The sequence below is a fragment of the Caretta caretta genome, chromosome 12 (genome assembly GCF_965140235.1).
Source record: "Caretta caretta isolate rCarCar2 chromosome 12, rCarCar1.hap1, whole genome shotgun sequence".
Lineage (NCBI taxonomy): Eukaryota > Metazoa > Chordata > Testudines > Cheloniidae > Caretta > Caretta caretta.
In genome coordinates this window covers 6,380,375-6,407,536 of record NC_134217.1, presented here as the reverse complement: position 1 = coordinate 6,407,536, position 27,162 = coordinate 6,380,375, and the positions used below count along the sequence as shown (strand labels likewise).

The 27,162-nt window shown below is 39.4% G+C and overlaps 1 protein-coding gene and 1 non-coding gene across 11 annotated transcripts in view; both read right to left on the bottom strand.

Moving 5' to 3' along the window:
* CNOT1 (CCR4-NOT transcription complex subunit 1) overlaps positions 1–27,162 on the bottom strand; it is a 90,270-nt gene that overhangs the window by 48,354 nt on the left and 14,754 nt on the right. For 3 of the 10 annotated variants that reach the window (XM_048816648.2, XM_048816653.2, XM_048816658.2), the window contains exons 3-20: positions 25,871–25,978; positions 24,965–25,063; positions 23,608–23,676; positions 23,445–23,499; positions 22,838–23,041; positions 21,045–21,213; positions 19,345–19,471; positions 18,860–18,970; positions 18,101–18,271; positions 17,359–17,486; positions 16,285–16,525; positions 14,509–14,628; positions 13,470–13,592; positions 13,083–13,234; positions 5,516–5,666; positions 3,941–4,142; positions 3,076–3,222; positions 1,750–1,874 (exon numbers count right to left, since the gene is read on the bottom strand). In XM_048816648.2, the coding sequence (XP_048672605.1) occupies positions 1,750–1,874; positions 3,076–3,222; positions 3,941–4,142; positions 5,516–5,666; positions 13,083–13,234; positions 13,470–13,592; positions 14,509–14,628; positions 16,285–16,525; positions 17,359–17,486; positions 18,101–18,271; positions 18,860–18,970; positions 19,345–19,471; positions 21,045–21,213; positions 22,838–23,041; positions 23,445–23,499; positions 23,608–23,676; positions 24,965–25,063; positions 25,871–25,978 (2,502 nt within the window). The remainder of the gene's footprint in view (positions 1–1,749; positions 1,875–3,075; positions 3,223–3,940; positions 4,143–5,515; positions 5,667–13,082; positions 13,235–13,469; positions 13,593–14,508; positions 14,629–16,284; positions 16,526–17,358; positions 17,487–18,100; positions 18,272–18,859; positions 18,971–19,344; positions 19,472–21,044; positions 21,214–22,837; positions 23,042–23,444; positions 23,500–23,607; positions 23,677–24,964; positions 25,064–25,870; positions 25,979–27,162) is intronic. The other 7 variants (XM_048816650.2, XM_048816655.2, XM_048816649.2 and 4 more) reach the window with 4 other exon arrangements.
* LOC125620933 (small nucleolar RNA SNORA50) lies at positions 5,044–5,179 on the bottom strand. Its single transcript, XR_007352359.1, has one exon. It is a non-coding gene; the product is annotated as a small nucleolar RNA SNORA50 (small nucleolar RNA).

The following is a 27,162-nucleotide window of genomic DNA, read 5'->3' as shown; positions in this document are numbered from 1 at the left end:
GTGCAATTATGGTCAGAAAAGGGACCATGTTAAAAAAACCACTACCTCTCACTCAGATCTGCTCTCTACATATCCCAGGTGATGTCTGCTTTAGGCCTTATTTTATTTTAAGAAAGACCTCTTGTTAGCACAGTACAGCTAACAGAAATGAGAAAGAAAGCTAGATTTTATTTGGTTCAGAGTACATTCTGATTGCAGAATCATCGGGATAATACACAAGTCGCACACCCCTCTCATTTGAATTTCATTCTAAGGTTGAGTTTATAGGACTGGCAGTTATACAGATCTTTAGTTGTAAATCTGATTGAGTTTGATCAAAACATGGAATCCCAAGAAGTCATTTTAACTGGTATAATAGTTTTAAGTCTTCCCCAGGAATCTCAAAATAGTCACGAAAGTAACATTCAAGGCTTCACAACAGGAGTGTTTCAAGCACACAGTAAAGAACGAGTGTGCAAGTACTTTACATACTAATTGTGCACCTGACCAATAACTAATTATGCCCATCTGTGCAAATAAAATGTCAGACTGTACTAAGTAGTAGCCTCATATGCACGTAAATTGCTTTTAAAAAGGTGATTTTTCTTCAAACCTATGGCCTCAGCAAAAGGAATAAACGAGCAAAATCCTATTTTACTCAGGTCAAATGGACAGTTTATCCATTTTCTTCAAATCCTCAGACATTCTAGTTTGTCAGAACAATACTTCCAACATGCTTGCTTCTGAATTAAAGACAATCCCTTGTATGTCATTTTAGCAGAGTAATTACTTTCAAATTTTTCCCCCTTCAATACACATGAAGTAATTGGAAATTCAGCATTAGATTTTTACAGTATTTGGACTGTGAAATAATTGCTGGGGGAGGTTCCCAAGAATATCTGTTGTAGATTAGACCTGCTACCGTACTGCTCATAATTTCATTTTTTCCTTTATCAGATAAGAGACCATGTTTATATTTATAAATTTGTCAGATTTATTTGCAATGGTCTTCAAATGAGACTTTTTAATATTGCTTTGTATTGCTCCTAAATTTGATTCTGAAATACAGGAAGTAGAGATCATTAAACAGTGCTTTTCAATAATCCGTAAGTGTGCAAATATATTTAGAGGGACATCGTTAACTTGAAATAGTCTATTTCAACAAGCAAATTGAACTTAGCCTCAGGATTATACTTGCCACTGAGTCTCCCTGATATTTTTGTCTCTTTAAAAAAAGAAATTTAATAAAGTGTTTTCCTCTCCCTGTTGTGCGAGACACCCAAGAAAGGGGAAATTGACTAGTGACAGGAGGAGAAAGTAAACCACTACACAGTACTGTCAAGTGTATAAGCTAAAACTTGAGAGCATTTTTCACTTGTCATTTATAGTAATTTTAGATGTTAATTGCATATGTTCCTTCTTTTCAGATAAAAATATGATTTAAGTTGACGGTGTCCCTTTAAGCTTTGGCACCAATGTTGAATACTTGTGCTTGGATTTCACATGACTAGGTCCATCCAATTTAACATTTTCAGCAGCTAGAACTTAAAACTGCACTTAATGCACAAGTGCAACTGGGTGTTTTTACCCAGTGTACCACAGACAGGTCCTTGAAAATTTGTGCACTCAATTTACTTCCTCAAACTGCAACCAAACAAAAAGCAATGTTGCTATTGCCTCAATATTTATTAAAGACCTTAAAGAGAATTACTTTCAACCATAAAACAAGTCTCTGGACAAGTGATGTGATCATTGCAGAAGGAAACTCACCTCATCTACAGACATGGTGGGGTGTGGTGGATGATTATAAATGCGCTGAAAGTAGCTGTTTGCCTCATCATCTATTTCTTTACTAAAGTGCTGATTTGCCTCTGGCCACACCTGAGATAAGTCAGCTGTTGGGAAAATGGACAGTAAAGAGTAACATCCGAGTTAATTCATTAGCAAATGACTTCTTGTTCTTTTCAATTCATTTTCAGATATCTGTTCAAACATATGTAGAACCTACTTAATCCTCTCGTCAGGGCTGATATGCTTTTAAGTAGTTTTTGTTGATTTAATGAGCACATTTTATTTAAAACCATGGGTCTGTTAACTTAGTAAGATTTGTGTTTCGCTAACAGTGATCAATTTGAAACAAACTGAATCTTAAGCTAGTGCTCCTAGAATATATTTCACCTCTAAAATTAAATTGAAGCCTAACCCAATGTGCAAGTGAACATAAAAAGAGAGCATGCTACACAACACTAACATGCAGACAGTCTTTCACACAAGCACTTTCAGATCAACCAGTGCACTTCAAGCCAAGTCACTGAATGCTCAGCCCAAGTAGCAGAAAGAGGGTCAAATCAACCTCCAGCTGTATGTTCAATGGGGACCTATTAGATTAGCTTTTCACACATTCAGTTTTATGGACAAGCTGCCAGGTAGTGGATTACTGACATAATAATGTCTGAAAGGTTTAATATCCGATTGCACATCTTAGAAAGTCACCAAAGCAAACGGAAATTTGACTGTATGCAGTCAAGAGATACAGCTGTGCCAGTTACAGCCAGACAGACTCTTGGCTGGACTGGGGAGACCAAATATTCCATTCTCAGAAACAAATTAGCCTGAATTTGTTTTTCTTCCCAGTTTTAACATCCTAATTTACCACTTCCTCCCTTTATTAAATCCTCCGATTGGTAATATCCCACTTAAAGCACCTCTGGTTTATTAGTTCTCTACATAATTTCATTTTTGTAACACTAATCTCTCACACACACATATATATAAAACCCCTTGTAAAAAGATGGGGCATATTTTGTTCAATATACAGCAGAACAAAGAAGCAGAGCAACACTGTTCATGCAGATTTATAACATTTCATTGAGCTATTTACTTCACTATAAAACTGCTTCTTTCTACTCCCTCAGGGCTACTCTGCAAGCTTCTAATGCCAGCAGTTTTAAAGTAGCCGGTTTCATGCTGCAGAGTGAAAACCAGAGCCATATTTCTGGGATCTGCCATCTACTGGCCGCAAGCCTGCCCTGGAGGAAATGCAGGTTAACTGCAGACCACAGTCACACTTCAGTCACAGACAACACTACCACTTACAAGGTTTCATCTTACTCTGCTGGAATGTAGGCTGGTTCAGTCCAGATGTACTCAGTTTCCTTTGCACGAATGGATCGTTGTTCACTGCAGGGAGGCCAAGGGCCCCAGTCCCTATACCAGTTAGGCTACCCGTAGTAAGACCACCTACTGGGGCCAAACAAGGTATCAGTCATCTCATTTGTACTCCACTACTTGCATGTAGTAAGAAAAAATGATTATTCCCACAAACTTGACCAGCTAGGTCACGTAATAACTATCCCCATGTTATCCAATTTCATATGCAACTCTTTAGTCCATAATGATGGGTTTCAGAGTAGCAGCCGTGTTAGTCTGTATTCGCAAAAAGAAAAGGAGTACTTGTGGCACCTTAGAGACTAAAATTTATTTGAGCATAAGCTTTTGTGAGCTACAGCATCCGATGAAGTGAACTGTAGCTCACGAAAGCTTATGCTCAAATAAATTTGTTAGTCTAAGGTGACTCCTTTTCTTTAGTCCATGTTACACTACTTCAAGTGGTCTACTGAAGTTTGTCAAAAGGCTCAGATTGCTCCCAATCAAAATTTCATCCTTTTATTCAGATGCAGCACTTTAATATACTTCAGAGGGTCTTAAATGGGCAAAACATTCCAAGAGGTCAGAACTGCATACCCATAATTTTTTTTTTTAAAAATGGGACCCTCCCTTTATTGAAGTACATTATATTGATTTGTTTTGCTGCACTGAGCACTTTGGTGTGGAAGCGGGAGCAAATTTTAATTAAATGCTAACAAATAAGCATACTGCTGTTCTTGCCCAATACCTCTGACCAAGGCAACTGTAGCAGCACTTGAACAGTTTGTTACCTCAAAATGCAAACAGGTAGTACCTGGAAGTTGTGAAGAGAGTCCTCCAATGCCACTGAAAGCAGTTGTCTGATTTTGGGTAGAAAGGGGAGGAAATGCTTTTGCTGGTGACTGAGGTGTACTGAAAGCAGAACCCAAATTTGGAGGGAAGCCTTGCATACTCTGGGTATGTGGAACAGCTGAACCACCTAAACTAAGAGATGCCATCCCAGCAAGCGGGTCAATCTGAATAAAGAAATGCAGATTATAAACAGCCATATACATTTATCAGCTCTTCTTGGCAATAACTTAGACACCACTCCAATACTCTCTTAGGGACTATTTTGGACACATAGCTGTAACTTTAGCCTATGACATCATACCGGTCACCCCAACAAGATCCTGTTTATCTACAAAATGTTAGACATTTATCACATTTTTAGATTTAACCTAAGTCTGCTACAACCCTATAGATGTAAAATCCAAGTCTATTAAAAGCTTTGAGATTCAAGATCCTAATATTACACATTTGACTTTAACAAAAAATTGGGTTAAAAAGCAATACTTATATATCTGATATTACAGCAACTTATGACTTTCAGTTTTAGGTCATTAAAAAAATGTTACTGGCTGCAGTAAAATTTCATGAACACTATTTATAGATCGCATTGTATAAGGGATCCCACTGTGTCCAATTTTAAGAGAACTGGAACATGATCTTTTGCATAGGCCTTCAGAGGTCCCACAATATTAGCACCTATAATTAGAGATGCTGACTCTAGGAGGTGAGAGTTCTAGAAACTGCACCAGCTATACAGAAGATGGCCAGGCTACAGACTAGTTATCCAAAACATTCTGCTGCTCTAATTGCTCACAGTAGCAGTTTGTAGTGTTCCCAGGATATTTAATAGCTTTATCTAAGGAGTAGTTTTCCCACTTCTGAAAGCTGTTAAACTGCTTTACTTCTTTAGCCTGCAAAATACTGATGCCTTCGACATCTACAGGAATACTGAAGTGCCACTAATTTATAGGGGAAAAGTTCATTTCTTAACATTTCAATGTGCCATCGAATGTAGTTGCTAGAAGTAAAATCTGTTTGGAATGTGTTGCTCCCAGAGGAGGAAGGGGTGGTGAGCGGCAGGGAGTAAAATGTACCTTGTTTTTAAAAGAGCAGTTCAGTTGAGAGCTGAAGAGCCCCAGTTATAACAAGTCCTTATGCTCTAGCACTGTTGCTTGGCCCGTGAAGCTACAAACAAGACACATCAGGTTCAAAGGCAGTGCTTAATCCTCAAAAGTCTAAGTAAATTCTTTACCACTTTAAAGAAACCTTCACTAAGTTTTTAATTAAGCCAAGTTTGTATTTCACTTTTTATTGCTCCCATTCTGCTAAGCTTCAGTTACTGGTTACAAACATTCCAGAAGTGAAAGTTAGCTCTGAACTAAACCCATTACACACTATTTTGTAATTAAAACACAAGCAAGTTATGTAGACATGCATGCATAAGTAGTTTAAGGGAGCCAACTGACATATTATTTAGTTCCGTTACCAGAGTTCAGTTTATGCAGCAAACAAATGCCAATTACCACTGTTCTGAAACTGTAGCAGGTCATTTATCTACCTGTACAGGAGAGATGGCATCCAAGCTGCTAGCACTTGGTGGACGTCCCTTTGGCATGACTCCAGGTGGTGGCTGTCTAGCCTTGTTCATGACATTACTGCAATTGGCTACCATAGTGAGGATGGTCTCTGACAGCTCCTGTGAAACACTCCTAAGAAGAGAAGACTTGGGTGATAAGCCATATAGCATTCCTAAGACTGGCCAATCCAGCCTGTTCAGTTTCTCTTTAGCAAACGGGACCATGTATTTCAAGACAGGCAATAAGTGTGGCTTTCGAGAAGTAGATAAAAGATTTTGCAATTACTTTACAATAATTATACTATCCCTACTGTTGCATCTTTGTTAGACTCACTAAGCAGTCAAGTAACTTGAGAAGCACTCTAGAGACTTCTAGAGCCTACAAACCGCAGCATGTCTTTCTAAAAGACTTACACTAGACCTTAAACCCAGTGACTGAGTGACCGCAGATACCATCTTTAGTGAAAAGTTACACACTTAAGTCAATATGTGTGGGTACATCCCCTCATGCTAAGATGATGTACGTTTTCAGGTCCACATTTGACCAGGCACTGGAACATAAGGAGTAATTAGCAGTGAACATGGAGTACCTTCTAGCTCCCAGAAAGCAACAAAACCCTGCCCCCTCTGGTGTACAGGCAGTCCTCAGACTTAAGACAATTGATTTCTGAAAATTGCATTGTAAGTTGAAACAAATAACCTGGAACCACAATCCACTCCATTGCAGGACCGAGCGTCGTAAAGTCGAAACCAACTAAGTCGAATCAGGGTATCAATTCATAAGTGCTGACAGCTGTCAGTACATAAACATTTGCATAACTGTGTATTGAATATTAGCTACATTTTATTTGATTTCCATTAGATACATAGGAAAGGACAGTCTTGATAGGGAAACAAGTTTCCCACACTTGATTTTCCCTATGTCAATACTCATGTCTTAGATAATCCTAAAATAAAAGTTATTCAGTAATGTAAGACATACTGGGTCTCCTAAAAACAGAATATGCCTCTTTTAACAGAGTTTAAAGAAAGAACAGACTCCTAGGAAGCCCTAGTCTATTTCTTGGACAACATTTGAAACATGAGCTCTGTAGAAGAATAGAATGAGACAGTAGTTTAAGAGGGAGGGGAAAGGTTGAAGTCTCCTTTTGGATAAGACTACCCTGTTCTCCTATTTCATCATGTTGTACTTGGAGTATCAAGGTTATACACCATATAATTAGAGTTCTGTTACTGTAAGTCCAAGACCATCACTGCGTTTCTCTCATTCCATTGTCTAGCATTTTTATGCAGCCATAAGGGGCTATGGTTTGACCTAGCTGGCTAGTGTCACAAGAAAGCTTCTAAGAGGACGGACATTTCCATGACTTAAGCAACAGTGAAAAATCTAAGACATTAAGAAGATCTCAGGAGGATTCAATATATTTAGATGAAAGAAAAGACCGGACAAGTCACTAACAGCTTTCTCTATAGAGACCAAGAAAGCAAGATCCAATAAATAAGGTCTTCAAGAGACGGGCATAATATGGGAATAGTCGAAGTGCTTTCTCTCTGCAAGAGAGCATACCCATTGCTAGTAAGCCTACTTTTCATGCTCAGCAGATTACAGTTTCTTGCTCCAATAGTATATTTGTTGAATTAGTTTGCAAGACAGTGGGGTAGATATTCTTGCACAAGAACTGCACAATTTAACTTTGATGTGGATCTACTTACTCTAGTAAACCCCAGAGATTATTTTGACTGACTACGTCCTAATTCAGGGACAACTAGCAATAGTCTGTTCAAAGGTGCTAAATCTTTGGGGGTGAAGGATGTTTAATTAAAGGTGCATTTAAGGTTAATGATGTTTGGGTGATCAACTTACTTCCATATGTTTAAGAGGAAACAAGTATTTCCAGGTTAAAAAAACTGCTTAACTACAATGTTTTCATGCATCCGATGAAGTGAGCTGTAGCTCACGAAAGCTTATGCTCAAATAAATTGGTTAGTCTCTAAGGTGCCACAAGTACTCCTTTTCTTTTTAATGTTTTCAAAAAGTTTTCTATGTCTACTCAACCTCAGCTCTACCTTAACAAGTTCTTTGCCTGGAAGTTCAAGTTTTTAAGAAGTCTAAGCATTGCTCAGCAGCAACCCTTTCAGATATTTCATACCACCACAGTTCTCCAACATGGTTTCTACTCCCACATTCTGCAAACTAGAGCAACATGTCCCAGATCAACCTCAAAGAGTTCTTTACCTACCACTCCCATGCTGTGGGCTACCATTATCTATAGTTCAACCATGTGGACTTTAGAAGTCCAGCACTGTCATGGCAAGAGGTGTGTAGTGTCTCTAAGTCAGCTCCCCTGTGCCTCAAGTTTCCCCAAGCTGCCCGGCGATCCAGCAGGTAATGTAGACAAGCCCTAGGTCTCCCCAGCTCTGACTCCCTTCTTGGTGGTATATCTGTAAAAAGGACAATGAACCTCTGCAGTCTGAGTGGAATTCCAGGTGCGTATGTATGTATATATAAAATTTTCAGAAGCCAAGGAAAAGAGGTGAACATTCAACATCACATGCAATTACTTCACCAAGAAATTTATTTTTATCTGAAATAATTTGAAGCAGGGACTAGAGGCATTTCCCAGCCATTCTAAGATTTTTGATCTCAGGGGGACACTAGGAGGATAGAGACCATCCCAAAATATATCTTAAAAAACCCACATTCCTCTTGATTTAAAACCACTGATTAGGCTGGGCACGGGGATCTCTGACAAAAAAGGGCTGTACTGCTTCAGAAAGCCTTAAGTAAATGTCAAATGTGCATGCTGCCCAAGACGAGGACATTTTTCAGTGGGATCTTAGACCTTATATAGTAGTAAGTAGTCAGAAGATAAAACTATTAATTTGTTATCCTCTGAAATATTACAACTGGCCTTTGCATACAGAAACAGATCCAAGACTAGACTTGTCATTTGCCTCTCAAGACAAGTCTTTATAAAAATAATCCCTTGTTCTATATTCGCTATAGCGCCCACATTGTGGGAAGTGAGCAGCTACCCAGTAAGCAGACCTCAGCATTTTGTATAAGTGCTATTTGTCCCCTTCCACAGACTGCTCAGAATTAAAGTGGCCTTAATTCAGTTTAATTCACCAATTAAAACTAAACTGAATAATGGTCACTTCAATTCTGAACAGAAACATCCACACAGGGATTTATACAATGCAGTTCAACTAATCCACTTACAATTCACACCTTTAATTAATTTGGATTAATTTTCCTGGATGCCCCCTGTGTAGGCATGCCCAAAGTATTGCCTATTCTCCATCTATAACCAGCCATTACTGTAGGAGGAGAACCTCACAACCCCTATGGTATTTATCCTCACAGCACCCAAGAGGTAGGGAAAGTGCTATTATTCCCATTTTACAGATGGTGAACTGAGGCAGAGACAGTGATTTGTTCAAGTGCACAAAGTAAGATGGGTTCAAGTCCCTGCTCCATTAGGTGTCCAGAGTCGGAAGCTAACCCCCAACCACTAGGCCATCCTTCCTTATGCATTCTCATTTGTAGTTGTTAATTCACATCAAGAGAGTCAGTTACATTAAATGCTTTCAGAGCAGCCCTTTTTATGAAAGCCATTGCTGTAGTTGCTGCATGGATACTACATGGATGGGAGGATGAGATTGTTCATTATGGAGTTATTTAAATAAAGCTCACACTTATGAAAGTTTGAAGCCAGCTTGGATAAAAACTAAAAAGAATTTTATTGAAATTAAATACAGGTTCTTTTAAAAAAAATAAACCCATTTAAGATTAAATTTGAAGTTAACACCCTATGTTAAGACCTAAAATGATTAAAATAAATACTAAAAATATTAAGCAGTACATCTGATGCCAAGTCTTAAAGAAAGTCAAATAACTGACTAGGTGAAAGTCACTAGAGTTAGCCACCTGGAACTAGAATTTGAAGGGCTAAAGCAGCTGTAGACAGGTGCAGAGAATATTTTCTTCATTTCAGTTTATTCAACTACTTCAGGTCAATGACTAATTCCTTCTAAGGTAAGCCAATTGGGAGTTGGGAAAAAAAGGAGGAAAAAACTTAGATTGGAAAAAACCCATGTACACACACTAGATGCGACGATGAGATCTAGTAGTTACATAATCTTGAAGGATATAGTAAATTGAACTGATTTCTGAACACAAACTACAATGAATAGTTCCTTTGTTCATTAATCAGTTTTAAATGCAAAACAAGTTTAGTGAAACATGTATGTTTCCAGCACAATAAAATTAAATTGTATTTCCATCTAAATAGACAAATCACAAGCAAAAAAATTATGTAGAAGAGAAATGCATTATCCACCATTTTCTAAAATACTAAGTTCAAATTAAGAATCTGAATAAGTGTAAATTAAACTGTTTAATTGCTTGAATAAATGTGTACAGTTATGATATATCCTCCTGGTTAGCATAACATTATGTTGATTTGTAACTAAATCTGTTTTAATGGTTATCCACCAATGAGGATCAACCTCTCTTTAGGAAAATAACTAAAAAAAGACAAGTGAAAAACAGGATTAATATCAATTAATGATTCCTACTTGCTGATTTAAATTTAATTAATGGTGATTTGAAGTCACGACACCCTGTTTGAAAACTCAAATGTTAACCTAATATACCTTGAATTCTACAAGAATCTCTCGTCAGGACATTAGTATATCTAGGCAGCAGAAAGAACTGATACACCTCAAAATAGGTAAAATTGAAGACTCAGTTTTTTTCATCTTATAACATTAGTACTCCTGTGGGAATTCTGCACAACACAGAATTTTGCAGAAATTAATGTGCATGCAGAATTTCCTTTCCCCCCACAGAAACAGGCTGCAGTGCTGCTAGCCACTGCTGGACCCAGCAGATTCCTGGCAGCTGCCAGCATGCCCTGAGGGAAGGAGAGAGCAGCGCACAGGAAACGCCATGTAAGCCTGGGACTGAGCATCAGCCTGTTTCTCTCTCTGGATCCCTTGGCTTGGGGTGGGGTATGGGGGGCATGTGCAGCTGGGCTCAGGGAGGGGCGGGGGGAGAAGAGGGTGTGGGTGTCTGGGGGCAAAGAAACAGGAACTGGGTTGTGATAGGGATTTCTGTAACTACTCCTGGGGAAGCATAAATGTATGTATTGTTACAAACACTTGCTGACCAGTATTCTGAAACAAAATTACCAAAATAATTGAAACTGGCATGATTATGTAGTGTTATTTTGACAAACATTTGCAGAATTTTAAAATAGTGTGCAGAATTTTTAATGTTTTGGTGCAGACTGCCCCCAGAAGTACATTATGTAAAATTCTAGGTTTAAAATTTAAGTATCTATGCATAATGTTAACTTTGTAAAGGATCATTTAGAATTGGTATGAAACATGGATGCCCATTTGCTTTTAGTGTACCAGCCCTATTGAGAAATACAGGAAGATGCCGCACCTACTTACTCTGCAACCACAGGAAAAGAGGATCAGAAAATTTTGTTCATCAAATATAAAAAAATTGGAGAGACTGCATTGCCAGTTAGGTCTGGCTCCATAAACATTCAATCCCACCCTTTTAAATACCTAAATTAAAAAAAAGTGTTATTGTATCATTCCTTCCTGTAAGTGAAGCCTATTTACTTCCCCACCACACACATTTTTTCCTGTATTCTCCCTCTTGTCCTCTCTTTTCCCACGTTGTGTTTGCCCCTTTCCACATTATCACTCCTTTCCTGTGTTTACTATTCAGTCTCCCCACTCTCTCAACCTCCATTTCCTCCCCCTACCCCAAACTGTCTCCTATACTTCTTCCCAGGACAGAAGTTCATCAGCCAGCCTCACACCTCTGAAGTCCACACACTACCATCCTCTCCTCAAAAATCAAGCACGTATACAGGCATTGAGAACCCTCCTTCTCCCCCCCTCCCCAAAAAGAAACATTCACTCTCATGCAGCTTCCCAGGAGCCCAAATGGGCAGTCCATGTATCATGTGCCAAGCATGTCCCAACCCCCTCATGCCCACCCACACAAGCAGCCTCTCCTCCTCAGTTCTCTATCCATGTCTCACAGTAGTTCCTTCCCCTACATTTGCACAAAGGCAGCCATTCGCTCTCCAAGCCCTTTGATTCCCACACTTGCACTTGTTATTCTTCCCACTTACTTTGTCCCTTCAACCTCAACATGAGTCTAGCCCTGCTCAGAGAAGGGAAACTGTTGTAGAGCAGGAGGAGGAAGTGAGGCAGTATCTGTTCCTCCTCCTCCCCCCACTGGCTCTGCCAGATACAATGATCCAGGAGCCAGTCAGCACCAACAGGAACTAGGGGTAAGGGAGAGAGAAAATGATGTGATCTTGGGAGAAAGAGGAAAAGAAGAAACCTTTTCATTTTAATCCCTCTACACAGAGCAGGCAAGGAATGTTTGGGAGGAGTGAGGGAAGAGAACATGCGCATCGATTTCATCCCAGTGATTGCACCTAGGGGGACACTTGTATTTATAGGGGTTTCATGACCCTAAAAAAAGTTGCCACGAGTACTTTAAAAAATAAAATTAAAAAAGGTGTTACCACTAATTTTTGACTCAGTACATACATATTCCTTGAGTAGAAGATTTGTTTCCCCCCTCCCTTCAAGTAACTTAGTGGTCTGTGAGTTTATCAGACACTTAGTAGATGAACAGATTTCAGTGTCTACACGTGTGACTTCACTACAAACTGTTCTTCAGAGTAAACAACTGTTTAAAACACTTATTGCTATAGAACAAGATTGCGGTTGTTACTAGCATAAGGACAAAGTGGTTTGGTCAAAAACAAAAACAAACAGGTTTCCAGGACATTTCTGGCATCGCTAGAAGTTCCTGCACATCATGTGTTGAAACTAGATTCACCAGCACTTTAGTTATAGGGATATCTTCCTAAATACATGTTGCACCATGGTGCAACTTCAAGGTAAAATGTTTGGGAGACAACTTCCCCCATAAATTACAATAAATGGGGAATTAATTTCTAGCCAGAAAGTTTACTAAAATGCTTGTTTCTGATTAGGGCTGAAATCCAAGATTTCAGACCTGTGATTGGGATTAGGAAAGCCTGCATACAAGACTGTTTTCTTCTCAATCTGGTCTCCTTTAGTAATTTTTTTTAGTGTGCGCAAGTCGTTCAGATTCTTAGATAAAAAGAGGAAGTAACAAAGGGTTGAGAAGATTTTTCTGGACCTTCTAGTTCTCCAGCCCAGAGGACATTAGGATTCAGAGTACAGCCAAAGTTATTGCTTGTTCTTAAGTGACTACTATGCAGACTAAAGCTTTCTAAATCCAGAGATAAACAAAATTTTAATAGCTTATGCATAACACTTGAGAGTACTGTCAAGAGGAATTTAGCAGTAAGATTGAACACACTGGCTCTATCTGGGACTGGCTCTAAATGGTACAGCCCCATCTTTCACATGCACCAAGGGAATCCAAACCTCAAGTTTTAAGATACTTTTGCAACTATGACACTTGCAGTTGAGTCTTCAAGCATATGCAGTTACCATAAGCATGCAATTTTCTTACCCAGCACAAGCTTGTAGGCAGGCCAACATAGTTGCCAGTGTTTCTGGAGGAAGCTGAGCACTTTTGGGCTGGTCTTTCTCTGGGGCAAGGCCCCCCAAAATAGATGGGCATCGTCTCTTTAAGAAGGTCATACAGGCCTGGATGAAGGGCTCCTGGGGAAGAGAAATTCTTTTAATCTCTATTTAGACCACATACCAGCCATGATTTCAAATTTAGCAATTGCCAGGTGGAAAGAATTGCACTAAGCTATTATATAATTCAACATTTTCACTGAACTGTCAGACTAAAGAAGTTTTCCACAACTTCAATACTACTTAAAACTGTTATAGTGACTTAACTAAGTCACCAAAAATAAAATGCAGAAATGAAATAAAAATCCTGCTTTACCCCATGCTCCCGAATTTTATCTGTGAGCCATTTGTCAAGTTTGAGGTATTCCCGTCGAGAGGCAAGTGCAGCAAGGTCAATAACAAAGGCAAATGGAGTACCATTTAGCAGCATTGACAAGGCCTAAAGAAAAAAAAATAAGACTACTAGTGAAAATATCAGGTTACCCTACCCATTCTTTCACGCTCTCTGCTCCCCACCTGCTTTTTGGACAAGTTTTGCTACAACATGCTGCTACTGCTTTCTTGGTCAACAAAAAAAATTTGGTGCGATTAGCTTCATAGTTAAGTCTTGCTTATAAGACTAAGCAAGTGGTTCTAGATCTGAAAGCATGACGCTACCTTCAACTAGACTTGACCTTGTGCTTGGGCTTTTACAGTCTTAATATGAAGCCTTACCAATAAGTGGCAGAGTAATAAAAAAAAAGTTACTCAGTTTCTATTGCAACACCACAGAAATCAAATCAAATTATCCTATCACTCCCTGAGCACAACATATGAGTATTTCACATCCATTCTGAATGTGCCTCATGGTCCATGGTAGTTGATGCACAGAAATTTTTTTTCAGAAGGCAGTCTGTCCAGCTATACCAAATGACACCCCAAATTTGTTACATCCACTTTAACAGGTGACAGATACCTCAAAAAGGTGATAAATACCTCAAAAATAAGTCAGCTGAAACTGTACAGCACATACAATTTCAGTGAACTAGTATGGAAAGTTACTGAACTAGTGTCACTTGTTTACCACACTTAAGTACAACTGTGCTCTTTAAACAAGTTTAATTTTCTAAAATAAGTTTCCTATGCTCCCACTTCTAGCATCTTCAAGAAAAGAAAGTGTTGAAACTATTCTTATAGTTCTACATAATTTTTGTAGTCTTGATACCCACTTATGCCAACATCTGAATCCAAACACATTCTAGCAATACAGTTCTTACTAACTTTCTATCACTTGCTAGTTTAATTCCCCTTATAAAAAGGAACATTAAGTTCATAAACACTCTAAATAATGACAAATGCCTCTCAAAACCACTCACCTTCAAGTCTTGGGCAACATCAAGAATACGGGACAATTTTGCCTGGTCATACTGCTCCCCTCTCATGTACCATTCAGCCATCGCATGCATGATAAGTTGGCGTATTGAAGGAGACTGGCCCTAGGGAAAGTTAAATTGTATTTCACTTTATACAGAGCTGCTTAGAAAAACCCCACACACTGTTACCGAAGTTTACATTTGGAATAGCTCACTCACACTTGTGCAGGATGTTTCACCTATACGCGACAGTTTTAATGGCGTTTACATGCAAGTTCTGTAGTTAATACCAGTTATAGTTCACTCAGTTAATCTACTGTAAGAGCCTAAAATCACCACCTAGACATGATTCTACATCTTTGAATTTCCTTTTGAATGGTGAAACAAGTTGAGTTCACATCCCATATTATTCCATCAGTAAACCAGTCTAATTCTTTTCCCATTCACACAGGAATGGAGACTGGAATAAGCTATTGTAGCATCCCATCTGCACTTATGTAATGGAATACCGTATCTCATGGCTTAATACATGTTCTTGGAGACAGAATGGGAGTGAGATCCCCAAAACAAACAGAATTCAGCTTTTCATTGGTATCAAGGGTCTTTAAAGTCTAGCTGTTCACATCTTGGGAACACTTAAGTTTTACCAGCTGATGGAACTGCATCATGAAAGATAGACCAATGTTCTGCATTTATGCCACAACCTGGGCCAGTGGAAAATGCCAGATCTTGCAGTTAAGATCTTTACTCAACTCATGCTTTGTTGCAGCAAGTTTTCTCTGGTCAAGCAATAAAGACAACTCTACCCCTAAATTTAAGAGATTTTCCTAATGTAACCAAAAAAAACCCACCACAACTGGAAGAGCTTCAGATGACCAACAATGCTGAATCACCATGACTTTGCAGTCAGTATAGACCAGGACCAGGTCGGTTTTGTATCATTGAACTTCGCTGTTCAGATCTACTTGAGCACAAGATTTTCTAATGCAGTTAGCCAAAAGACAGGGGTCTCAGCTACAGCCATCTTTTCCTTACCTCCAAGCATTTGGGCAGCTCCATCAGTGGTAGCAATGGTGAAAGCTATAGCATGGAGAGGGCAACAGGTAACCCCAAAACAGCCTGCTTATGTACTCATTTAGTGCCTGACATTTGCATACACTAAAAGGATACACAGGCAGTCACTTAATGACAGCTCTCAGTTTAAAAAATACAGGAATTGTAATATTGCAACAGACAAGTGTGACATCTGTAGCGTATACTGCCAGACAGTGATCAGTATGGATACGTCAGCCCAGGATGTATAACTATGGAATAGCCAATCTCTAGGGAAAACTAACAATTGGGCTTATGCCTGAACCTGACAGTTTATATCCCAAGATAATGCACTTCTTACAGGAGACAGAGAAACAAAAGATGAGTTTTAAAAAAAACCCAAAAACCTGTGTGCCAACCAGCAAGAGAAAAGACTTGCTTTAATTTTACAAGGTCTTAGACTGAGCTTATATTCAAGTTTGAGTTTCCTAAGCTGATCTTTTGCTAAAGAGTACTTATTTACACAATGCAAAAAAGAGACCAAGTCACAGCAGTTTGCCTTAAGATCCAAGTGGTAAGCTGTCACCAGGGAGTTGCAATATTTTATAGAAAGTATTATTTTTACAATACCCTGGTCATAAATGAAGACATTTCAATGCTTTGCTGTTCCAGCTGCCAAATCAATCCAACACAAGCTTCTAAAATAAAAGTAATCAAAGCATTTGAATGCTCAATTGAAACACTTACCTGTCCATGCCACGCATAGTGCAAAATGATGGCAGAGTTGGGGTGGTTGCCAAGGAAAATTGGCATAAGTGTAGAGATGAGTTCATGGCGCAAGGTATGCCAGGAAGTGTTGATCTGTAATAAGGCCAATACCAACATATCTGGGCAGTGCTTGATAGGGAAACTGAAGAGCTGCTTAACTTGCTCATACTGCCCCACTTCTGCCAACCGCAACAGAGACTCAATCAAATCCAGGCTCTTCCTAACAAAAACAAAATTACATACTAGATGACTAACAGGATTCTGGTCTGCAGGCAATGCTAAGCATTATTAAAATGCCAATTTCAAATAAGCAAACTTCATACAACTGTTACAGTTTTTGTTGAACACAATTGAGCCTGCAATGAGAATATTCCTATTTAATTTTCATTAAGTATTTAAAAACTCAGTGTTTAATAAACGGCTCAAAAGGTCAGAGTCAACTACTCTTGTGGTGAAGAGGATTTAAAAAACCCACCTCCAACTGAGATATTTCAGGTTGAATATACAACTGAAAACTGTGGCTATATGTATACGCTTTAAATACTCATGTTTTATTTCAGGTACATGAAGCAAGCTCCTCCAGTGTCATGGAAAGAAAAAAAAAAAAAAAGACAACCGGAAACAATATCTCCTTCATTCCCTGTAGTCAGCTCACAGCATTTGTGCTTAGTGTTTCCCAGATATTTCTACTTCTTTAGAACACACCCAACTGCATCAGAGAACCCTGTTCTTGAATAGAATACCTATATATTTTTTAGAAGTGAAAAAGCACTCCCAAAACACATCAGCTGTCTGGAAGAGTTCCTACTAAAGACACCAGTGGAAGGATCAACTGGCAGCATGCTTTTCAAGTGTTACTATGGGCATATACGGGAAGTGCTCTGATAATGCAAGAACCAAGCACTAATTATACACAAGATACTTAATGGCTCATCTGCTGGAATATGCGTGCAGCTAAAAACTCAAGTCATTTGAAAAAGCCACAGTTAACTGTCAAATTAATCTTATCCTCCACTTATGAGAATATAAATCCAACTATGTGACCAGGTTTACCATGTGGCAATTTCTCGATTATCATCCTCTGGTGGTGCTTTCAGGATGTCTGTGGCAACAGTATGACAGGGGTAGTCAGCAAAACAGAAGATCTCCGGGTTTATAAGGGAATGCTGGATGAAGGAGAGCTAGAACAAGTGTTCAGAAAAAGCAGTTTAGAGCTTCAGCAAAATTACATACCCTCTTTCTTCCTCAGCCACCATGACAGAGATTTTCAGAAGGGACCCAAAAGTTACTGTGTGTGTTTTGCACCTAGACTTCTCAGGACACATCTACACACCTATGTCAGGGGACTTGGTTAAAAACTGTTCAGTTTGTACTGTATCCAGGACTTTAATCTTATTGTGTAACCAGGTTAAAGCCTTGGCACTATGCAGTTATTGAACATAGTTCCAGTTCCATCTACACTACAAATTGTAATAGTGTTAGTAACGGTCTTCCCTAACAAGGATGTGTCGTGCTCTTCAACTCAATGTGCTTTAATATGCCTTAAGCCTTCAGATAAACTAGTTATACACAGTTGACTAGATCATACTTCAGATATGTGCTCTTGGCCTGTAGTCCCTCCCAGACAGAATTGCAAATTCATTCTTAGTTCTTGGACTAGTCTATTTAAGTTGCTATTTCACTCCTGAATGATGTTCCTTACTACACAAAGATAATAACCCAGTACAATTGTAACTGTTAAGCATGTAAACTGCCCAATAGCATGAATTTGGCAACAGCTCCAGAACAAGCCTACCTGGCCCTCAGCATGTTTCCAAGGTCTGTATATGAGATCAACTGGGAAGACTTCCATGCCTAGCCCTCTTTGGATACCGTACACCACAATCTGCAGACCCTTGCTGTCACGAAGTTGAAACCCAGGGTGGTCCAGTTCATAGGTTACTTCCTTGAAGTTCAAACTAGGATTCTGCAACCAGTAAAACAGGTTACCCAGCATCAAGATAACATCCATAAACATTCCTCAATACTTTCTGCAAGTGCACCAGGCAATCAATGATTCCTGCATTCCAATGGAAAAATTTCAGCACAAATAGAGAGTTTGGCAAAGTTACAATTTAACTGAAAACAGGCTCTTACAACAGTGTTAGACAAACTTAACTAGTGGCATCACAACCAGAAAAGACTGCAGCATCTGAATTCTGGCTAGGTGTTACTCTCTTCCATGCAAGGTGCATACTGCTTGAGGCAAAAGTGCTTATAAAGGTTTTCTGTCTAGTCACTAAAAAAAGGTTGTCTAAATAGTCACTCTAAATAGTGAGTCTAAATAGTCACTGTTTAAAAAAAGTCACTCAAGTTAGCCAGTCTTGCATCTTTAGTTTCCCGTGGTATTATTTTGAGACTTTTTATTCAAGTGAAGCAATAAAGGCAGTTCAGTTCAGAAATGCTGGTACTCTACGCCTAAGAAGAGTATACCAGAATTGACTACTGGTTGCTCCGAATGCTAATTACAAGCAGTCTATATTGATATATTACAAGCAAGAAGTCACAAACTCACCAGCTCTTTAAGAACATCTATCAAGACCTCCACATTCCAGGTATGGGCTTGCGTTCCATCACTTTTATCTTTCCCATCACTCCAGATCCCACTGCCAGGAGCCGAAATAGACTACAAATTAAAGACATCTGATCAGATACTAGTTAAACTTAAAAAACAAGCACCAGAAAACAGCTTCAGAACATCCTGCATTATGAGCAAAATCAAGCTGTTAAGTAAGCAGGAAGAAAGCCTTTCACCTAAGAATCAAAGCATTTTACAGACATGCCTCACTGTGATGCAATACCCCTCTGCAAAATAGGAATGAACTGTGAAGTGAAGCATACAAGTTAAATGACTTGCTTAAGGTAACAGTAGTTGCAGAGCCAGAAATGGAATACTGGAGCACCAACTCCCAGTGTCCCCTGCTTTAGCAACAAGTTCACTCCTCTCACTAAAATGTAAATGTACACTGTTTACTACCACTCTTCAATAAGACTACTCACTTGTAATGGAATACCCTCTGTCAATCCCGAATGAGTTCGAGCCATCATTCCCAAAACCCTGGCAACCTGGGCAGCTGTGACCTCCCGAACACCAAACTGCATGATTATGTTGCGACATTCTTCAACACTAAAAATATAACCAGAAGAAATAGACATTGAGCTCAGTACCAAAGCAGGTTTCACCATGACAGCCAGCATAACATGAGAGAGACTAGAGTGCGATATTCTGGTTAAAGATAACAAAAAACATTGAGACAGTTAGCTATTTCAACCTGATTGTGTATATAATAAGGACTATGAGACTGCTTGGCTTTGCAATGTTTTCAGTTAGAAGAGTTCTTGCTTTCCAATTCACACTACTATATATAAACTTTCATACAAATCCACTGTTTGCAATAAAGATATTTTGGGAAACTGCCATATATTCAACTCAAAACCATATATCTCCACTAAGTAATAACCATGTGACCTGTATCTGACCACTGCACATAGTTCATACAAATTAAACTGTAGGATTCTGCCACTCTCAGCTCTCCATTAGACAGGAAAGGGGTCAAAAAGACTACGGGTAGATTACTCATGAACACCAACTTAGGTTCTGACATAGTTGGAGTACTCAAAGGTTACAGAAGCTTCATTAAGTGCCACCCATCTGCAACAGGTATTTGAGACCATGACTACATGCTTTGTGGGAAATGAGCATGTATAAATTCACTCTACAGTTGTCAAATTTTCCTCAATTAGACCAAGGGTCATCTTAATATAACTACACAATGAAATTTCAACTCATGAAATATTTTAGCAGTTGACCTAACTGCAGGAGTCAAATACAAAAAGGTAAATTAAATTTCCTACAGCTCAGGTCTTTATATCCTTCAAAGTTCATTTTACTCTGTGAAAATTTACCCAGTCTATAGGAGAATTGGTAAAAAAAATTGTGATGATTAAAGGAAACTCGAATACCTTTGATTTTTGTCTGAACTGGGAAAATAATAATTTACATAAACTGCACAAATTATGAGTAAGAGTAAGGTTTTTTTATACCAAAGTTATTTTCACTTTTGGACACTGAAACCAGAGATGGCAAACACTACAGGAAAGCGTTTAAGGCTATTCAGAAGAAATTTTTTGAAAGTGTGGAACTGTGTTTCCTCTAATTTTTCCCCACACATGTGCAGAATGAATTTTGTTATATGCACCACTATGGAGGTGGTGTGACAAATCACATTCACATTGGTGCACACAACAAAATTTATGTGGTGGGGGTGGGGCCAAGGAGTTCAGAGTGTGGAAGGGGGCCGCTGGGTTGGGGCAGAGGGTTGGTGTGTCAGGGTGAGGGGGCTCTGGCTGGGGCTGCAAGCTCTGGGGTAGAGCCAGGGATGAGGGGCTCAGGACTGGGAAGGAGGGGTTTGGGGTGCAGGAGGATGCTCTGGGGCTATGGGCAGGGAGAGAGGACTCCCCCAGCTCTCCCCCTGCAGAAGGTAGTTTACATTTACAATCAGAAAATAAAAAACACTGGAAGTGAACATACCATAAACCAAGAACAAGCGATCTCATGTTACTACTTGGTGGATACAGGTTAGTGTAGTTTACTTTAAGTCTCCCTCTTTTCCTTTACCTCAAGAAAAAAAGGGACCGTTCCCAGACAAGGAGGCTTGATACGTGTGTGGAGAGAGAGCACGCACAGTTTTCCTACAAACCTTGTACAAAAGCCGTAGCCTACTTCTTGCATGAAGTCTGCCAGAGAGCTCTCCATCATTGTTTTGGCTATCCCTCCAGAATCAGGCAGGATCCTATCCATTAGGATGTCCCGTTTTTCAGGGTATAGAAGTGGTGCAAGCACCACAGGGCAACGCTCCTGGGGAAAATCTAAAAATGAGAGAAGAGCATGTATTAAGGAGCATTATAATGGCCTAACAAACAGGAAATTCTACAATACTACTTCCAGTCACAGATGACCATTGGGATTCTTTGTTTCTAAGTGCTTATGTTCAAATGACAATAGTATTTTTCAAGACAATTACACATTGCTCCTGGAAAATGAAGGCTTTAAGCCTCCCTCAGGAAAGCTTCCAATTCCTGAAGAATTGAAGCTTTTAAGTTTCTAGCCACTACAGTCGTAAAGAAAATCTACCAAATGTAAGCTGAGAAAAATCACTGCATCTAGCCTGCCAACATAGCTCTAGGTCCTCTATTGCTGTTTACAGCTTCCTCAAGCTGCAGGACCAGCATGAAATTGACAAGACTTCTACAGTTTCACTGCAGCTGCTTGGGAAAGCTACTAACTGCAGCAGAAACAGGTGCTAGAATTATTCCTGTGGGGGGACAACCACCCAAAAAGCACAGGTTGGAGAAGAATACAGTAGGACAGAGCAGCTGTCCCCTTCCACCAGAAAGTATTGGTAACAGGTTACTGGCGTGGGGTGCTCCTCTCCATTCCAGGAGACAGAGGTTTCAAAACACAGATGCACCATGGGACAAGAGAAGGACTTATGTTTTGGGCTATTATGCCAGCAACCCATCCACAATAGGACAGATTAGCCCAGTGGAAACAACCTAGGGGCTAGCCTTCCCTCAAAACAAGTTAGTTAGTGCGACTGCTTGTGTGGCAAGTTATTGGCTTGATCAAGGGAAACTAATGGTGGTCAGCACACCAAATTCTCTAAAGCAAAAAAAGCAGCTGTCTTGCTCTTCTATGTATCTGTTTATACACACTGTATATCTACTTCTTTTTAGAACTAAGGAGGAGTGAGGAAGGGCAGGAAGAAGAGAAGATTAAAAGTTTAAATCAGGAACAGAGGGCCCCTTTATTAAAGATATTTTGCCAGAAGCCACTTCACACACTGAACACCAGGGAAAATGTTATTTCATATATTTAAACTGCCATAGCATCACATAGACAGATGGTCTCTGCAACATGCATGGCATCAATAAAGTTCATATGCGAAGTTATGTTCCCTGAAAGTTCCCCTAAACGCGTTCTTGGAACTTATGTATTCTAGGACTTGCAGCAGCAGCCACCGATTTAATGTAAATATTATGAAGCCTTAACTATATCCCATCAATCCAGTATCTCTTCATTTCGCATTCTGAAAAATTCCGTTTTAGAAAGATCAGAAGGAAAATATACAACAAATGAACTTTTGCCACAGGACAGAAGTTCTGAATTATCTAAAGCCCGTTCATTTGGATATCCCTAAAGAAAGGCTGCATTCCCCTCAAATTCTGCAGATTTTTTTTAGTATACTGTAATACTATGTTACCACATACCAATGGAAAGAAGATTCCAACTATTTCAAACCAGCATGATTAAGTAGTACACTGCAACAGAGTACTTGTCAGTGAATTTAGTCTCATGAAAAATAACTTGGTCGAAACCTTATGCACTAAGCATCCTATTACACCATCACACTTCTGCCACTGGAATGACAGGCTGCTGGTGCATCATGACAGGCATTCAAACAGGCTTCCTGAATGGGGATGTTCTACTTACCTCTACGTAATGTTTTGAGGAAAGCGTCAATCTGTTCCTGTCCAACCCCAAAGGCTCCCTTCTGCCCAAAAAGGAGATGGGACAGGAGGAGGTGCAGGACCTCTATTGCAATATCTTGGAAGCCACCTTCTTGATTTCCACTGACGTCTGCGTCAATGTAAGAACGCAGAAGATCTGGAAGTTTCTGTTTAATAAACTGGGCAGCTTTAAGAAAGAGAGAGGCTACAGTTAAAGCCTGAAAGTTACTTTAAAAATGTAGCATAGTCAAAGACTTAATTTGGTTCTGTTGGTCATGCATTGCTCTGGGCAAATTTAACACTCCACACCACCTCGTAGTTGTCTACCATTGATAGACAATATCCTTTTCATGCTCCATACCCCTCAGCCCCACCTTTAGTAGGCAAGACAGACTTCGCAGTAGGTCTGGAACAGACATGGCTATAGTGAATCAGAACCAGGGAAAGGAAGGAGGAACAACTCCTGTTCCAGTGCCTATTGATTTCAACTGAAGCAGCAAACTCAGGTAACCCAGACCCTAAACCATTGTCAGGATTGTTCTTAAATTTGGTGAGTCTCTGCTGTAGTATTCTGCAAACTCCACACTTACCAAAACCTCGTAGATCTGAGCTGAAGGAGTTCAGTAAAGCAAGACCAAAAATCACCTGTGAACAAATTAGAGGAAAGTAAAAGCCCATCACGCATTTAATTTCAATCAAGCTTTGTATTGTAAAAACTTAACCAGCTAGTTTGGGAAACAAATGTTTACCCACCTCTTGAACTTTGCTTAATTTGATAACTTTACTCAGCTGGGCAAATAAATGGGGTGAAGGCTTTAGACTCTGAAACAGAATAAAGTATGAATTATTTTTATGGATGGTCTAGCTTGTAATGTGAGAGACAGCCCGGAGGTCTTATGTGCAGGAGAGGGAAATTTATTTGCAGGAAAGGAAGCCATTTTGCAGTAGACTAGCTCACAAAGCCTGAATAGGGCAGTCAAAAAACAAGCAAAAGCTACCATTTTCAGAGTTAATATCAAGGTGATCCATGTTTGGTAGAAAGTTCAGATTCAGACATACTTCCCGGGAGTTACACTAGTTCAGTTACTAAGTCATTGTTTTCAGGACCTCCCCCATGTCAACATAAAAATATAGTAGCACTCGGGACCTATTTTGTATTTTCACTGTTTTGAGGTCTATAACAAAATGTTCAAAATCACAAAAGTTTAACACTATTAAACCAGCTTACTTCAAAATCAAGAGAAAGACCCTTTCTAAAGTGGCTTGGACACTACTACAGTGCTTCTGTGAAAATGGTAAAGTGAGATGAGTAGCAGGAGAATAAAGTTAGATATAGCAGACTGTGCAATCCCAGATGTCCACACGGACAGCTAGCATTAGCCAATATCGTAAGGGAATACAATTTAGACCCAACATTCGGGTTTATAAAGAAAGGCTTAAACTCAAATATTTTTTCATGAAACAAACTGAGCTCTGAGTCTTGCTTGGTTTTAAGTACTCCCATCAAGTGTTTGCAATCCAAATATTGCTTATGGAATGCATAAGAACCTGAAATTGACTAATTTATATTTACTGGGGAAACCTGAGTGAACCTGAACAGGGAGCGATAATAAGGAGAGTAAGACTATTCAGTTTTTAAAATTCATGGTACTAAAAAAGACAAGAGCTTAAGTTTTAAGAAATTAAATCCCAGTAAAAACAAATACAGAGGGTATAAACTACTATAAAAAAAGCAAGGCCAGTGAGGATTTCAGGCAACAATGGAAGCATGTCAAGTCTTACTCTAGATAAGGATCCTGTTCTCAATGCTAAAGACTGTCCTCAGTCCTCCTGCACTAGCACCCCTTCAATCCATCTAAATCTAGAAAATAGTAGTTCTTGAAGGGTAAAGGTTTCCTTCCTATGGGTTAATCCATTTCCCCTCCAACTCTAGCAAAACCTCTGTCACACTCCTCATGTTGGATTTTTAGTTTGCTAGTGCAGTTACACACTGCAAGAATGCTTACTGCCTTGTTTGACAAGTTTTCCTGTTTAAAAAAATATTTTAAATGTAACTCATTGACTGCATTGTTTTTCCATGACGGACCCTTTTAAAACAGGGAATACAAACCTTCTGATAGTGCAATGGATTGTCAATGGCGTAGGACAGCGTCGAGATAAAGTTTGGCTTTGTAATCAGCGACGCACACTCCTGGATCAGAAACTGAGTCTGAAAAGAACAAGGTAACTGTAAAGCCGCTATTGCTTGGACATATTGAATCTGTATCCATGAGTTATCACTTCTACTTTCCACTCCACAGCCATAGTAGCAATAACCCAGTCAGATTACGGAGCACCTGAGATTTTGAATTCAGTATTTTGTACGAAGAAACATGGAAGGAGAGACTGGTGTCCATCAGAATTTGACTTTCCTCGTCATTAAAATTTAGGTTTTAATATTTGCCAGACTAGACAAGCTAACCAAACATGTTTCGCAGTCACCTTGCACAGTAAACTCGATGTGCAAGTCTGGTACTTTATTTCACTTGTCTCAGGCTCCTACAGATGTTGGCATAGACACTGTCTGTATGCCAAACAGGAGCACAGTATGCTAAGTTAATCAATGTTTCTCAAGAGATTTTAGGAAAGAATGGAGGTTAAGCCAGGAAACAGGTGTGCCCCAAAAGTCTAAATATCTTGGAAGTATGTAAGATAGTCCAAACTAGCAATACAATGAGCTGCTAAGCTTTAAAAAGGTAAGGGATGTTTTAAGAAGGTACTGCATGGGGCAAGCAAAAGTGGGGCCAGCATACTTCAGTAGCAGGTTTTCTGAGTCAGTTCTTTAAAAGCCAGAGACAAGCTCTCAGTATTTCTACCTTCTCACTAGTTTAGAGCCAACAAAAGGGGTTGTAATTCAGAAGCTATGCAGATTATTTTCCACCAATTAACTGAAGACTCTAACCTGTACCCTGCTTTTGTGCTTAAAATGGCCTGAGAGCTTTGCAATAAGCCAATTAAAAGTGTAATTAGAATTTACCTGATGGAAATCTTTGCCACTGCTTTTACCATCGCCACTGAAATCCACGTGCGAGAATAGACAGCGTAGTAAATGCCTGTCTGCCTCGGGACCGTGCCGATTCACAATCTGAAAGACCAAGAACAAACCATCTAGAAAACAAGACATCCAACAATTTTGATGGAAATTTGTCAGACACATAGATGGGGCACCAGTACTTTGGTAACTTTAGTAATTTCACTACTTTGTACAATGGAATACTCCAATTCAAATAGGAGGCACTGAGGATCCAAGATACCACTACCCCCTGTGAAGTAAGGGTTAACCTCATTTGGGGATGGAAAGACAGAATCAAAGCAGTAAAATGAGGACAGGAATAGAACCTCAATCTCCTAACTGGAAGTTGTAGTCTTTGATCATGCTTCTGCCCACATTAAGGCACACCAGCTTAAGCACTCAACTTGTTTGTTTTTGAGGAAGGAACCAGTACATAAGAGAATTCCTTTAACATCCTAATGAGCCTCATGCCACTAACCTGCACTGTGCCAAGTGACAGCTCTGTGAGCCAAAGTGGTGTGAGCAGTGTTTCAGCTCCAACACATGGGAGAATCCCTAGTTATCTATACAATCTGCAGAACTGAAAAGTGTTTGGCATTTATTTTGTCAGATACCAACACATGAAACCAAAAAGATTAGTGTTTTACAAGTTACTTAACTGAACTTTTGAGTCAGTGACCCACCTAAATTGGAATGTTGTTTTATCTAGTAGCATGCTAGAGCCAGATTTGACCTGGTTCTACCAAAGTCACAGGTTGGGGACCTCCTAGAGTTAATACACTAGTACCTCAATTCTTTTATTTGGAAGGAGGCGGCAATCAGGGGTAAAGGGAGTATACAAGTGGGCAAGGAAATATAGTGAGAGTCTAAGTGCTAAAATGAATTTTTGACTCATTAAGATAGGATGCCAAGATTACAGGCCATTCAGAAAGTAAACAAGCATCAGATCTTTGACATGTCCTTCAGTCTAGTCCACTATTTTTCTTGTGTAGTTCTTGCAAGTGTGGAAATGCTCATTCAGCATGGCCTTTTGCACATCCTAGTTTAAACGAAGCTATTTAAAACAACTGGTAAATTATCTAAAAGCACAGGGTTAAGACGAATCTTGGGGATTCAGCTCTCATTTACATCCCACTTTACCCCCACATCCCATAAAACTGCAGCTGTCTTGACACCTGTTCAAACTTCCAGCCTCTTCCCCTCAGCAGTCATACAGAAGGATAGTTCTGTAGTGTCAACTCTGACCTTGCACTAGT